Raw genomic sequence first — 15,594 nt, 5'->3', positions numbered from 1 at the left:
CTCCACCTCCCCCAGCTCCACCTGTCTACAACCCCAAATCAAAAAAAGTTGGGACACTGTACAAATTGTGAATAAAAACAAAATGCAATGATGTGGAAGTTTCAAATTTCAATATTTTATTCAAAATACAACATAGATGACATATCAAATGTTTAAACTGAGAAAATTTATCATTTTAAGGGAAAAATAAGTTGATTTTAAATTTCATGGCATCAACACGTCTCAAAAAAGTTGGGACAAGGCCATGTTTACCACTGTGTGGCATCCCCTGTTCTTTTTATAACAGTCTGCAAACGTCTGGGGACTGAGGAGACAAGTTGCTCAAGTTTAGGAATAGGAATGTTGTCCCATTCTTGTCTAATACAGGCTTCTAGTTGCTCAACTGTCTTAGGTCTTCTTTGTTGCATCTTCCTCTTTATGATGCACCAAATGTTTCTATGGGTGAAAGATCTGGACTGCAGGCTGGCCATTTCAGTACCCGGATCCTTCTACGCAGCCATGATATTGTAATTGATGCAGTATATGGTCTGGCATTGTCATGTTGGAAAATGCAAGGTCTTCCCTGAAAGAGACTACGTCTGGATGGGAGCACATGTTGTTCTAGAACTTGGATATACCTTTCAGCATTGATGGTGCCTTTCCAGATGTGTAAGCTGCCCATGCCACACGCACTCATGCAACCCCATACCATCAGAGATGCAGGCTTCTGAACTGAGCGCTGATAACAACTTGGGTTGTCCTTGTCCTCTTTAGTCTGGATGACATGGCGTCCCAGTTTTCCAAAAAGAACTTCAAATTTTGATTCGTCTGATCACAGAACAGTTTTCCACTTTGCCACAGTCCATTTTAAATGAGCCTTGGCCCAGAGAAAACGCCTGCGCTTCTGGATCCTGTTTAGATATGGCTTCTTTTTTGATCTATAGAGTTTTAGCCGGCAACGGCGAATGACACGGTGGATTGTGTTCACCGACAATGTTTTCTGGAAGTATTCCTGAGCCCATATCGTGATTTCCATTACAGTAGCATTCCTGTATGTGATGCAGTGCCGTCTAAGGGCCATCATGGGCATCCAGTATGGTTTTCCGGCCTTGATGATGATAACTTCAAACTCTTTGCAATTTTTCTCTGAGAAACTCCTTTCTGATATTGCTCCACTATTTTTCGCCGCAGCATTGGGGGAATTGGTGATCCTCTGCCCATCTTGACTTCTGAGAGACACTGCCACTCTGAGAGGCTCTTTTTATACCCAATCATGTTGCCAATTGACCTAATAAGTTGCAAATTGGTCCTCCAGCTGTTCCTTATATGTACATTTAACTTTTCCGGCCTCTTATTGCTACCTGTCCCAACTTTTTTGGAATGTGTAGCTCTCATGAAATCCAAAATGAGCCGATATTTGGCATGACATTTCAAAATGTCTCACTTTCAACATTTGATATGTTATCTATATTCTATTGTGAATAAAATATAATTTTATGAGATTTGTAAATTATTCCATTCCTTTTTTACTCACAATTTGTACAGTGTCCCAACTTTTTCTGATTTGGGTTTGTAGATCTGCTACAGGTATTTTCATGCATGTTATATTTGCAGCAGCATGTTTGTGAATGTTCTTTTGAAACATCTTTTATGTTCACAGCAGCATGTTCGTGAATGTTTTGGCAGTAGCAAAAACAGCAGCAGTAGCAGCATAGCAGATCTATTCCGCCAAGACCAAATATCCTTTCAAACCCTCCAAAGTTGTCAAGACTGAACAATAGTAGAAAGAAAACAGGAAAGATTGGCGTAACAAATCAGGAAATTACAAGTCTACAAACCAAATTGTCCAAATGAGCACCACAGCACACGTGTCAGAAATATGCATGCTTAACACAAGATCACGACTTCTACATCCTATGTCCGTTTTACTCTTTTGAGTTCTAAATCTTCAAATGTTATAAAGGCCTTTGGTCATGTCCATAAGCCCATCATTAACTATATTGTACATGTCGTAGTAACTCCACAAATGACATCCTCCTCAAGATAATGGTGGGTATAACACAAGGGTAAGGAGGTTGCACAGAGATTATTTTGCACTTCAAAAAAGTGAACCAGCGTTCGGTAACAGTATATTTGTAAATCTAAGCTTTTGGATCGTTCAGAGGAAGTATTAGTGTCACCAGGACAGAAGGGCCATATAGACTGTACAATGAAACAAGCAGGAAGCTTCAGAGAAAGAGAATACATTTTCCAGATCAATAATTATGAGGGCCAAGAGAAATAGGGCTGAAATCAAAGCAAGCAGCCATTCTGTGATGATGGTGAGGAGAATGCCTCTATACCAGTCTTCATCATTTTGAGGATCTGTTATTTTAGCTTATTAACAAACAGACATAAATACCAGAACCACCTTGAAATAGAAGGAAAAAACATTAATAAAATAATCAAAACAAAAAGTACAATACAACAATATAATGCAAAAAAAAAGAGGATCTGGTTTATTGATGAGGTCTAGTTGAGTGAAACTGGGAAGGAGATACGACCCCGATCAATACTGAGCAGGTCAGCATCTCAAAGTGACTCTTAGTCATAATGCCGAACAAGCCACAGAGGAGCAGGGGAGGGGAGGAAGAGAAGAAAAGAAAAAAAACAGAAGTAAAGATACTATCAGGGAAAATGAGGACCACCCGGACACCCGTCAGAAGAAAAGAACAGATCAGTGGCACTTTTTGATGCCGTAAAACAGACAAGCTTTGTTTCGACGAGGCACAAAAAAGGACTACCGTTCTCCTGAAATGTCCAAAAAACACACAGCTGGGGACGGAACAGAAGCAAAGGAAAAGCTTCATCACAGCGAGACCCTCAGGCAAAACACTCCAGTTATCTTTCCAGCGCAGCACTTTGCAGAAAGGTTTTGGCCCTCGTACAACACACACGCAGGTGCCACTGCGTGCCGAGAGAGCCATACGTTTCTAATCTCCCAGCCAATCCCTGCTCTGAGCGGCCCAGTTGATGTTCGGCCTCTGATGCTTTGTGCATTTTGATGTCGAATCTCTTTTCGTTCCGCAATAAAGTTCTGCCGTGGTGTGAAATTGCAAGAAAAACGCCCAAACGAAACAAAACGGGACACAAATTGCTCTCTTTGTGCTGCTTTATGTAGGTCTGCTTAGCATTCAAGGGCAGGGCTGTTAGTGCGCATTGTGTTTGAAGCCCTCTGCACTCTGGTTTTAGATGCTGTGTGATAATGTAAGCCAATTCCCATTCCACCCTCCCCGTTTCATTCGCCTTATTGTTCTGCTATCCTCTCCCCCATCATAGAGGCAAAGTGCCTCCCGCTAACGCGGAGCTCCGTATTTAAATTACACTAGCAGTTTAAGAGCACACTGGGGAAATCGACAAGAAGGAGAATGAGAGGGTGTGTGGATGAGAGAGATACTACTGTATATTAAAGCACGAGAGAGTAAAAGAAAAATAAATGAAGTGCGGGAGAGAGAGATCCATGATAGTTTGACAGTTTTCTTCCCTTCTGTTCAATCAGAGGCAGTGATGTGGAACTGTAGGGGGAACAAATAACGCCTCACAACAAAGATGAAAAACAACTTGACTCTTCAATGATATTCTATAATTCAGAGCGTGGGATCACGCAAAAAACCATCAAATCATAACCACAGGCCTGCGCAAGTTAAATAGCTATATAAATATGGCGACGGAGGTTAAATAGGAGAATTGGCCATTTTCTCCCCTCGGTTTGTTCACAGTGTGGACAGATGAGTAAAATCTCTTTGGGTCTTGCTGGGAGGAGAAAGAACTGAGAGCAATTTAATTTGTTTTAATGTGGCAAATAAGCACAATAACTTCTGCTTGACCCGCACGGGCCAGAGGAAACTGACAATCCCAGAATGCATCGCTGTGGTGGAAAGTGGATGTGTTTTGATTTGCATGTAAATTGCAGACAAGGGACTTTTTCATTCCAGAGCAGGTATACTTTCTAACACTCATGCACTTGTATGCACACTCACTCACACACACTCACATACATGCACAGTGGTGGTGTGACATGAAAAATGCCATAAACACAGCTGTTGTAGGCGAAAACCTTTCCTTGAGGAGTCTTGCATTCAGCTATAAAGGGTGCAGATGGGTTTTACGGTCTTTACCAGAATCACTTGGAACCTTGAAGTATAACATCATTTCCAGTGAATTGATGGGATAGGAACACATTATTTGAATGATGCGACAATTCAGTCTTCTTCACGCTATGGAAATATACACTATAGGGCCAAAAGTATGTGGACACCTGAATGCCACATCAATATGCATGCCTTCTGGGAAAGTTTTAATGCTTGCAAAAAAAAAAAAAAAAAAAAAACACACTTCTTATTTAATTGGAAAAAAGTATACATTTTATTAAAATGTTTTCTTTATTTAATTTGTTTTTAAATACGTATTATTTTGTAGAAAAAAAGATTTTTTTTAAATTACTATTCGATCAACTTTTGCCCCCCAAATTTATATGTTGTGACCGACACGTAAGAAGTATAAATAAATAAACACATATCATAGAGAGAGCCCCTGTAGTCTCTCAAGTCAATAGTTTTCCTTTTTTATTACATTTTATTACAATATTACATTTACCATTTTTAATAACTTTAATGAAAAACGTCATACCAATCAAGTAATATTCGCAACACTTTATTTTAGTGTCCTTTTCACACGTTACATGCAGTTACTATAGTAATATCTATACATTATGCATAATTACATGCAACTAACCCTAAACCAAACCCTAATGCTAACCCTATAGTGAGTACATGTAGTTAATTAATATTATTCAGTACTTAATTACAAGTGTATAACCTAAATATAAAACACTTGATTGTTACAGAACATGACAGAACATTTTTCTTTAATCAAAGTTATTAAAGTGAAAATATAATTTAAATATGTACTGTACATGTTTTCAGTTTTAAAATTTCACCAAACCTGTGATCCATACAGTAAATACTTGAAAATATTCCCTGAGTGCAAACAGATGAAGGTATATACGAGGAGTTTGATTATGTTTACCATGTAAAGTAACCCTGCACTCCATGCGGAGCCACGTAATGTGTACCATGTGAAGTGAAGGACTTTGTTCACCCTCAAGAGCCCATTTGAAGCAGCACGGTAGCACAAAACACGCTGTGCGGCCCACAAAATGACATGCTCATAACATAATGGACCAAGCTCCACATACACAGCACATGTGTGATCGCAAGGAGAAATGTCTGTGGAAGCAGGCGAGCTCTTAAATGGGTTGTTAGTGTCTGATCATCCAGAAGCTCCAAGGGGCTTTTAGCAGAGTGCTTCCAGGAGACTTGGGAAGGGAAAAATACTCACACAAGTGAGCTGCCATTAACGCGAACATACAAACATTACTCTCAAGCCTTCGTTGAAACACACAGGTTGGCATGTATATCGGTAGGCAGGCAAAACAGCGTGTTCTTTCCTTTCATCTTTGCAAGGTAATTATGGAGAGATAATCTGAATCCTGGACCCCTTAGCTGGGGCCAATCTGGCTTCTATCAGGAGCCAGGACTGAAAGGTCAAGAGTGAGTTTCAGTGCCGGTTCTGCAATGCACGGTTTGTCCTGTGGTGGTAATGATGAAACTAGTCATTTCTTGTACCCTAATCTTTTGAACATTCACATATTGCTTCTCATAAACTGAAATAGTACCAAAAACACACAATCATTTTTTGCCTAAATGCTATAAACAGCAGCAGGGTCATTCCTACAGTCTGGTGGATATGGAAGAAGGATTTGGTTGCAATGGTCTTCACAATCAACTTGGGCTCACGATTTGTGAGGGGAACACAGCCCTGGTTTGTTGAGAAAAAAAAATCAATTAAATATATATATATATATATATATATATATATATATATATATAATATATATATATATATATATATATATTTTTTTTTTTTGTCTTGTCAGAGACAGAAAATGTCTGTCTATCATAAATACACACTGGTCAAGCTCAGGCTAGCATAACCTAATAAATAGCATGACCAAATATTTCACATACACTCTTTAAAAAAAAAGGCGATGCCACAGAAGAACCATTTTTTAGTTCCCCAAAGAAGAATATCCTGTCAAGAATATTTTAATTATCCAAAGAACATTTTTCCACTATAAAGAACCTTTTAAGAAGTGGAAATGTCCCATGGAAGTTAAAGGTTCTTCATGGATTCATCAATGCTAATAAATAACCTTTATTTATTCACATTCTAGAAAATTTGTCCACCATGTTACATTATATTTTTACAATGCAAAGTGTAACAGGGTGGACATTTTAACGTAATGAAGCCCATTACTATGTGTATTGTGAAAAGCACAATACAAATAAACTTTGGATTGAATTTATCATTTAAATTTCATAAATTTAAAAAAAAAAAAATCTTTATTTAGATTTAGTGGGGTTCAAATGTTATCATGTTATCTTTGTTTTCAATAGTTAAGTTGTTCGAACTTGTCCACATACGTAATCTTTAATCATATTCCGAATTAGGGAAACTCTATAAGGCAGCCAGGAGGTCGCTGTGAAAGCAAAAGGCCTTGCAATGGGTTTATTTGATGTGGTCAACTTGACAAGATTACTTATTCAGTAGTTGTTAAATTGCGGACCACCGCATGTGTACTTACAGACAACTGGGATTTTTTTTTTTTTTGTCAGCAAAGTTGATTAGTATAATCTTTGCTTTCACTGTTGCAACACTCCAGAGCATATTTGAACTGCATGTTTTTTTTTTTTTTCGCCCACACATTAAATATTTCTTTTCAAAAACAGCTGAGGGAAAATGAATGAAATGGGAAAGGAAAGAAAGGAGAGTAGATGTTGAGTGGAATGGGCAGATACATGTAACACTTCAGCTATTTACTTTTCTCTTCAGCAAACCATTCTGATTTCAACCTTTCAGTCCATTACCCTTGTCCAAAGATGCAGGAAACGAAAACTCACACCTTCCAGCCTTCAATTTATCTTTTTATACCTTAAACATTCAACCATCAGTCCTTAGAGCTGTACGGTCCTATAATCAGCAGATAAGACAGAGGCTATAAAGACATGCTATGTTCCACACAGCAGAAAACAGTGCAATACTGCTTAGCTGCCAAGCCAAGAATGGGTGGAAAAACATAACAAGTGTGTTAGGAGAGATTTTAAAACAGCCAAGCTATTATTAGGAATTTCCTGAATTCAATACAGTAAATGCTTTTAAAATATAAATAGGCGAATTAAAATTGTAAAATTGAGTTTAGATAAATCTTCTAAAGTGTCTGAACTGAAGTGGAACTTCATGGACCATCAGCAGTTTTTATTCAGTTCTCGCTCACCGAAAGGGAGAGGCGAAATGGTTTATGGCCATATCTAGGCTTTGCCAAATTGGTTTTTCATAAAAGTTTTCACAGCTAGTTTAAGAAAGTGGAACTGGGCTCCTCAGTTCTATTGTAACAGACTAAGTCAATATGAAAAGAATAAAATAAAAATAATAATAGACATTCTTGGTATTGTTGTGAACAAAACATTGGTGTACATTACTCCAAAAATAAATAAATAAAAAGTTTTAATAATCCTTCATCCAAATAAAAAGAGACTTTCCTTTTCTGCTGACATCATCAAGTCCTCTTATTTTAACTCCTCCCCTCCAATATAAAGACCACGGCTGCATCCGAAATCACGTATATCCCTACTATACACTGATAAAAATGATTTTGTGATCAAGTAAATGCTACAGAAAAAAACAATGTAATTTACATGAAAAAGTTAGTTCAGGCAAGAATAAAAAAAATTCTATATTAGTACTCAATTCAAGCGTGTAGAAATGAAAGTGTAAATATCAGCGTTATAAAATTAAGTAAAATTACTCAACTTTTCTGATACTGGTGTTCCCATCACGCACTGGGCCTTGAATAATTAATGAGGTTGATTTTTCACTGTTTTCCAGCTGTATTTACACTGTTTTATCATTGCTTTTGATGTTAGGATTAGTAACTTGCCATTTTGTGACATTTGGAGTTCATTTTCTACTCAAAATGACACATTCAAACACAAAAACGATCAATCAAATGTTACTGTCATTGTGTATTGTCTACCAAGAATTGAGGTCTCTGCGTTCACATGGCTTAACTTCTGATATGTAAATATGGTGTCTCGCACAATATCTATTGTATTAATTACTTAAAGTATTAAGTAAAGCATATACTTCAACAGTGTGGTTTAATTTAACGTTATATCCTAGTGTTTGAGTGAAATATATTGCAAAGGAAATGTCAACTAAATAGATATTACTCAACCTTTTACTATAGCCAAGTTAAAATTACTTATTTTCTTTGTTACTTTCACTTAACTTAGTTGAGTAGAGTTTACTTAATTCCATATGTGAAATTTACTTTTACAAAGACAAATTAAGTAAATGTAAAGTTAAACAAAATGATACACACACATGTCATATACTTCATATACACACACACATTTTTATATATATATATATATATATATATATATATATATATATATATATATAATCGTGACTTTACATCTCACAATTACAACTTTACTACTCTGAATTTAAAATTTATATCTCACAGTGTGACTTAATTTCTTATTTTAAACTTTGTCTCACAATTATCTTTTTTACTGTGAAAAAAACTAATTTGTGTGTAAGGAAGCACAACGCAGAGAATGTAAAATATACATAGGACATGTACAATGCATGCATACCTGTGTACACACACACACACACATTTCTCATAAGTGTGGTTTTTAATAACAGTTGTCTCATTTGGCAATAAATATTGCATTTGAATCTCACAGATGGAGGTCCCTTTGGAACAGTCATAGAGAGTGCAGAAGTCTGCTTTAGGGCATGATTCTTATTTCACACTTGCAGTGTATGCGTGTGTGTATATGCATGCTTTCCAGGGCAAGGCCGTGCGACAGTGTGTGAATGATCCATACATGTGTGTTCATGCGGTCGCATATGTCTGTGTTACATGTGCGAGAGCGTGCGACTGTAACAGATGAATCACGCATCATTGGTCAGACTGAGAACTACAGCAGAGTATTCAAGCAATGTGTCTATGTGCAAACAGTATGTGTGTGAGTGTGTGTGTGAAAGAGAGGTGATAATCCCTGTCAGTAATGTCATTCATAGGAATAGGTTGATCAGTTTGGGCACAAGAGGCAATACAGCCAGTGTGCTGGAAGAATTGTGTCTATATGGGGGGAGAAGAAGGGGATTCTTGAAAATAGAAAGTAGACATTCAAAGACTTATGAGGGATTATACACTCACACTTCCCCTTTTGTTGCTAAGGCTTAACCCAAACTTCACATTAAACCAAAAGTGAAGGGGCACGGACTCATTGCATATGAGATACTGTGGCCCAGATCTTGCCTGTCTGTCAATTTTTTAATGAACCAATTAAAACTGTGCATTATAGAGCACCTGAAAGCTGCATGCAGGGCCAGATAACACAATATTCACTTCATTAAAATTTTTAACTGCTGGTAAGGGCAGCACTATCACTGGAACAATAAATGCATAAATAAAGCATTTTGAATGGGTCAAGCTAAGAAATAATAACCTCCTCTCAGTTTTGAGGCCCGCTCACATAACTGTTCTAATTCTCTGAGAAAAGTCCAAAACACAGCTAAAATGATAACCGAGGAACGATATCACTGGAATCACTTTCAGAACTATTTTTTCCAGCTGATGAACAATGCAAACACTGACAGCCAATCAGAATCCATCCTGCTTTCCAGCTCTTAAGCATTTAAAGTGGCTGATGACTTTATACCAGTGGCAACTGGAATATTAAATAAAGGGTAAGCAACTCCTTGTGAGAATAACTTTTATATTGACATAGTGTGTATTGTGTATGTATAAATTTTGTTTTTATGAGAAACCAAAGGAGAATTTCCACACTGGTGGACAAATAAAGCTAAACTAACTAAATAATTAACTGCAGCGCACACTTAAAATAAAATAAATGTTATTATCTGTTGGTGTATATGACATGCGTGACGTGGCTGACTATATCAGTTGTTTGCGTCAAATGACTTTACTAGCCACAAATCAATCGACAGAAAGCAGAGGCAGTCTACCATACTGTACATGCTTCTGATCCTTGTTAGATTGAGTGGCAGAAGAGGATCAACTGGGCAAAAGTAATATTGACAGTTCAGATTTTTTCATGACAATTGATATTTGATGCATACCAAAGCCACTGTTTCCAGTAAATGTGAGGAGAGATCACTTAATCCTATGCCTTAGTACCCTTAAGGTGATGATACACAGGACAACTTTTTGAGCAATGTTGCTTAGGCACTTTCCCTTTGAAAATGGGCAATACATTTCTATCTGGATCATTTAGATCGGTCATGGGCCCTGTGTCTCATCTGGTTGCCCGTTGATGGCAACATTGCTCAAAAAGTTGCCTTGTGTATCATCACCTTTAGTGCCTTAATACACTAAACTCCAGAAGGTCTACAGAAACAGATAAACTGGCATTCCCATTAGAGCACACATTACACTCCGATGACAACAATTAACACCAAGCAAACTGCTCGCTCAGGCGCATACATAACATGCACCCAATGAAAAAAAAAAGACCTCAGCGAAAGATGACATATGGCGTGAGCCATTTCCCTCTCAATTTCAGCTCCAACTCCAACTGATGTTTTCATGTGCCAGAAAATAGACGTTCCCCCTTTACTCCCCCCCTTCTGAAAGTCATCTGCTCCGTGAGCAGTAAGCACCATCGCGGCTTGCAGACCCAAATGAGAGCATACAAATGATTTGTGGCACCATCGTCCCGCAAAGGCACCGGAGAACGGAAATGGGGAAGGAGAGGAGGAGGAGGGGAAAGAGGAGAGAGGGAGGAGACGTGGAGGGGGAGATAATGTCACTTTCACCTTGTATTCCTCCGCCAGCCCATAATGCTCATTTTTCCCCATTTTCACAGCAAATTCGTTTCAGTAGCGGCGGCCAACCCCCCAACTAGAGCAAATGAGAGAGAAATGAGAGAGTGAATGCAAACGAGAGGGAGGGCAAGAGCGAGGGGTGCTGTTGGGGGGTGAGTGGGCCGAATTTGCACAGTGACCTTTTTCTGATCCAATCTCACTGATGAATCCTAATGAAGGATTTAATAAAATCACACTTTACAATCTGTCTCTGCATCAAAGCGTGGAATCACATTCATATCAGACCAACTGCGTACACAAGCTCGATGAAATAAATATCAGATCTAAACCTGTGTGTGTGCGCTGGCCTTGTCGGTGGGTGGGGGCGGGGGATGTGGGTTGGTACAGGCCTCCGAAATTGGCCAGACTGAACAGGCAACGCCTGGGCCATTTGTTCCAGATGCGGTCTAAAATCACATCTCATCACTTTCATTTAGGCCTTAATGAGTTAGCCGTCAACACGCCACACAATTCCACACTGACGTTCACACAGTTGAAAGTTTCTTCAAAGGTTACTTCAGTTGGTAATGGTGGTGAAACTATTTTTTCTCTGAAAAAGTTTTGAAATAAAATTGTCATCTCGTGGCAAAATAACATGGACTAAACAAGACTATTTGAATATTGTGAGCATTTTCTTCATTTTTCAATACTATACCGCAAAAACATTACCTCACGAATATGAGAAAGGCACGAATGTCATCAGGGTATTTTTCAACTACTTTCGTCTTGCGTTCAGGAATACTGCGTATTCAGACAGTTACACTTTATTTTAAGGTGTCCTGTTACAGTGTAATTATACAATTAAGTACTGTGTAATATTAATTAACAACATGTAATATGGAGATAGGGTTTGGTTAGGGGTTAGTTGCTATGCTTAAGTTACTATTACCACTATACACAAGGACACAATCTGTGACAAGGACACTGTCAAATAAAGTGTTACAGAAGGTTCACCCAAAAATGACAATACTCTCATCATTTACTCTCCAAACCTGCATGACTTTCATTCTTCTGTGGAACACAAATGAAGACATTTTGAAGAATGCTGGGAACCAAACAGTTGTGGTTACCATTGATTTCCATTGTATGGACAAAACACGTTTTCTCAAAATATCTTCTTTTACACTCCACAGAAGAAAGGAAGTCATGCAAGATCATTCAAGATCATTTGTAAATATAGAATCTTTATTTTACTGAAATGAACATTCACAACAGACTTGTCTGATGTCTCCTTTTGTGTGCCATGGAAGAAAGTAAGTCATAGAGGTTTGGAAAGACATGAGAGTCAAATGAGATTAAATGATTACAGATTTGTATGTGTGTGTGTGTGTGTGTGTGTGTGTGTGTGTGTGTGTGTGTGTGTGTGTGTGTATGTGTGTGTGTGTATACATTATTGTGCCTACTGGATTTAAGGCAAGTTAATATTCTTCATAATACTGGGAAAGGCAGCAGTGCTACATATCATCATAAATTATCCTTAGTGGGAGAGGAGAAAAATTACACAGAATGAGAACTTGCCAGAAACATGGCACTTCTAAGACATACAGCTAAAATTATTGCTCAATGAAGAAGTGGCAATGTATTCTTTGCAACGCTGACATCTGGTGGACAAAAAAAACAGAACCAGACAGTGAGCAGAGAGATTGTATGAGATGATCTGATAAGTATAAATCACAAAAGCATAAAAGTTGTTAAACTGATATTGTGTTTCTACTTCCACATGTATATGGGAGGAAAGAGGCGGTGAGGTCACTCCATAATGTCACTGTATATGTGTGCAGACTGTATGCTTTACATCTGTGTGACCAGTTCATCGAAATGCCAGGAATTGACTCCATATGAAATATCCAATACGCAACTTCTCACTGATTACAATTTAAATGACATTTACTCAAACATGACAGAATGACAGAGATATTGAGAAAGGGTTATCTATCCATCCATCCATCCATCCATCCATCCATCCATCCATTCAATAAGGTAGGGTGTGTGTAAACCACAAGGCTTTATTGATGTACAGAAGAGTGTAATGTCCATCATGAAGGTCTAATCTCTGTGGTAAACATGCTCTGAAATGGAGGTCTGTTCTGCATCTTTATCCTGAGAGCACTCATCACAGTAAGTACTACATGCCTTTACAAACTGCACCTCAGTAGCCACTTATATGCTCCTATTGAAAACAGAATACTTAAGAGTTTCCCCATACATGTCCAATAGGCTCTATTCTGCACACTTTCTTCTCAGCAAAGGCAGAAACATTTGCTAAAAGCTTCTCATCCAGCCCTTTTGTCCATCACTACAAATCCAACCTCAGGCTGCTCCTATAGTGACTAAAGCATAATGAATTATTCACCCCTCTTCTTTGTAATTAATGGTCTGTGCTTTCAAGTGCAGCTCTAAATTGGTATGTTTTATGGGGTCCTATGAAACTGTTTTGCAAATCAGTCCAGCATCTCACTGAAGGCCATATGCAGTGGTTTCTTCATGCGGAAAATCTAATTCATAAATGCCAAGTGGGAGCAGTTGCAAGGAAAATGTATTTTCTCATACAACACACATACTGTTATGGTGAGGCTTGACATTGTAAAAGTGGGAAACTGACTATATATATGTATATATATACACACATGATACATGACTTGATATGACTTGATATATGACTTGATACAATCGATACGGATGGAACAAGCAACAAAAGAAAAACTCAGCTCAACAAAAAACATCAGCTTTGAAAATAAGCATAGGAATAATTGCACTTATAATATGCACTTTATTAAGTAAATGCATGAATCTCATAAAACTGTCAAGAAATGTCTAATATAAAAATATAAATATAATCTAAAAATATACAATACTATTCATAAGTTTGGGGTTGGTAAGATTCTTTTATGTTTTTGAAGTAACATACAGTAAAAACAGTAATATTGTGAAATATTATTAGAATTTGAAATAACCTTTTTCTATTTTAATATATTTTAAAATGTAATTTATTACTGTGATGTGAAAGCTGAATTTTCAGCATCATTACTCCAGTCTTCAGTGTCACACGATCCTTCAGAAATCATTTTAAAATGCTGATTTGCTGCTCAAGAAACATTTCTTATTATTACCAATGTTGAAATATTTAATAGTTTTGTGGAAACCGTGGTACCTTTTTTATTGAAAAGAAATGCCATTTATTTGAAATAGAAATCTGTCACTTTTAATGCATCCTTGCAGAATAAAACCAATAATTGTATTTTTTTTTTTTTACAAAAATCTTACTGACCCCAAACTTTTAAACAGCAATGTATATTACTTAAAGTGTAAAATTGTAGTACTTTATTTCTAAAATCGGATGGAAAATGTGTTTATCATAAATAATTCATGAATAATTATTAGTGTTTTACTTTTTACCTTTCTCTGATACCTCAGTGTCTTCCATGACAGTGCTCGGCTCTTTGGATTGACCGTCTGCTCTTTGACTCTGATTGGCCTCTCATGCATCACTGGTCACTCTGCAGAAAGACAAGAGACATTAAGTCACTCATTTTTCAAAACAACCTGAAGGGGAGTGATGTGTGTGCATGTGTGTGTGTGTGTGTGTGTGTGTGTGTGTTTGATGTTAGGGGGATTAGAGAGAAGAAGGCATCTCAGTGCTATAAAGAAGATTGCTGGATCAAAGCCCACTCAATGTCTCTCATCTGACCACTACTGTTGTGCCTTCAGTTCAAGCAAATAAATTGACCTTTGTGAGCACTGCAAGCTTCCTATAGCTTGATGTCCTTTTTCCAACTCTCTTTCTACAGCACAGTGTTTTCAAGTAATACTTTTTCAGCACTCGCTGTGAATGAGAAAATTGCACCTGGTACCTATTGTTTGCATGGATCTTTCCTCTACAGCATGCATCAGCACACATTATCTCCTCCTCTGTTTGTTCTGTTTGTTCCCACCATCATGACTCACGCTGAACACATTCTTCCATTCACTTACCAGGACAAAAACCCATTTTTATAAAAATCTCTCCAAGTCAAGTTTTAATCCCGCCGTCGCCTTTACAATCTACCACATCGCCCAAATTAAAACTGGGCAAAAGGTTAAGCTCTATGGTGGCATTGCTTTTGTGATCTACTGCATCGATATTTAGTGTTAGTGTCTTTTTTTCCTGTTAAACATTAAAGAAAAGACATTAAATAATTACTGTCAATTCAACAAGACTATAGTTGTTTTGTTCTCTAAAACGTTTTTTTTTTTTTTTTTTTTTTTTTTTCTGGGATAAAAAAAAAAGAGGAAATCCAAACTTACCTTGACTGAAAGTTTTACGTATACGTGCACTTAAGAGATGGTCTGAAAATGACGCATTGAGCACAAGTTTTACTTTTATCATCAACTCTGAAAAGATTCAGACACTCTGAATAGTTTCTGAGGAACTAAGGCACCACGGCACACAGTGACAGCAGAAATAGAAAAAGTTCTGCTTTTGAAAAAATAATAACGCCGTCTGGGTGGTTTTGTTGGTACAGAAGCGAAGAGGAAGAATGGGGGGAAAAAGTCACAATGTATCCTTTTAGGAGTGTAAAAAAAAGAAAGAAAGAAAATACAGCCCAAAGCTCTGCCACTGTGCAGCGTACT

General features: G+C 37.5%; 1 protein-coding gene across 2 annotated transcripts in view; it reads right to left on the bottom strand.

Moving 5' to 3' along the window:
* The window catches only part of myt1b (myelin transcription factor 1b), a 96,021-nt gene extending 81,541 nt beyond the window's left edge, over window positions 1–14,480 (bottom strand). For both annotated transcript variants that reach the window (XM_084099130.1, XM_084099131.1), the window contains exon 1: window positions 14,380–14,480. In XM_084099130.1, coding sequence (XP_083955256.1) covers window positions 14,380–14,407 — 28 coding nt within the window. In that variant the 5' untranslated portion in view covers window positions 14,408–14,480. The remainder of the gene's footprint in view (window positions 1–14,379) is intronic.
* Between the last annotated feature and the right edge of the window lie 1,114 nt (window positions 14,481–15,594).

Source organism: Abramis brama (genome assembly GCF_963993115.1).
Source record: "Abramis brama genome assembly, chromosome: 22".
In the NCBI taxonomy this organism is placed as follows: Eukaryota; Metazoa; Chordata; class Actinopteri; order Cypriniformes; family Leuciscidae; genus Abramis; species Abramis brama.
This window is presented reverse-complemented; position numbering and strand designations above follow the sequence as displayed.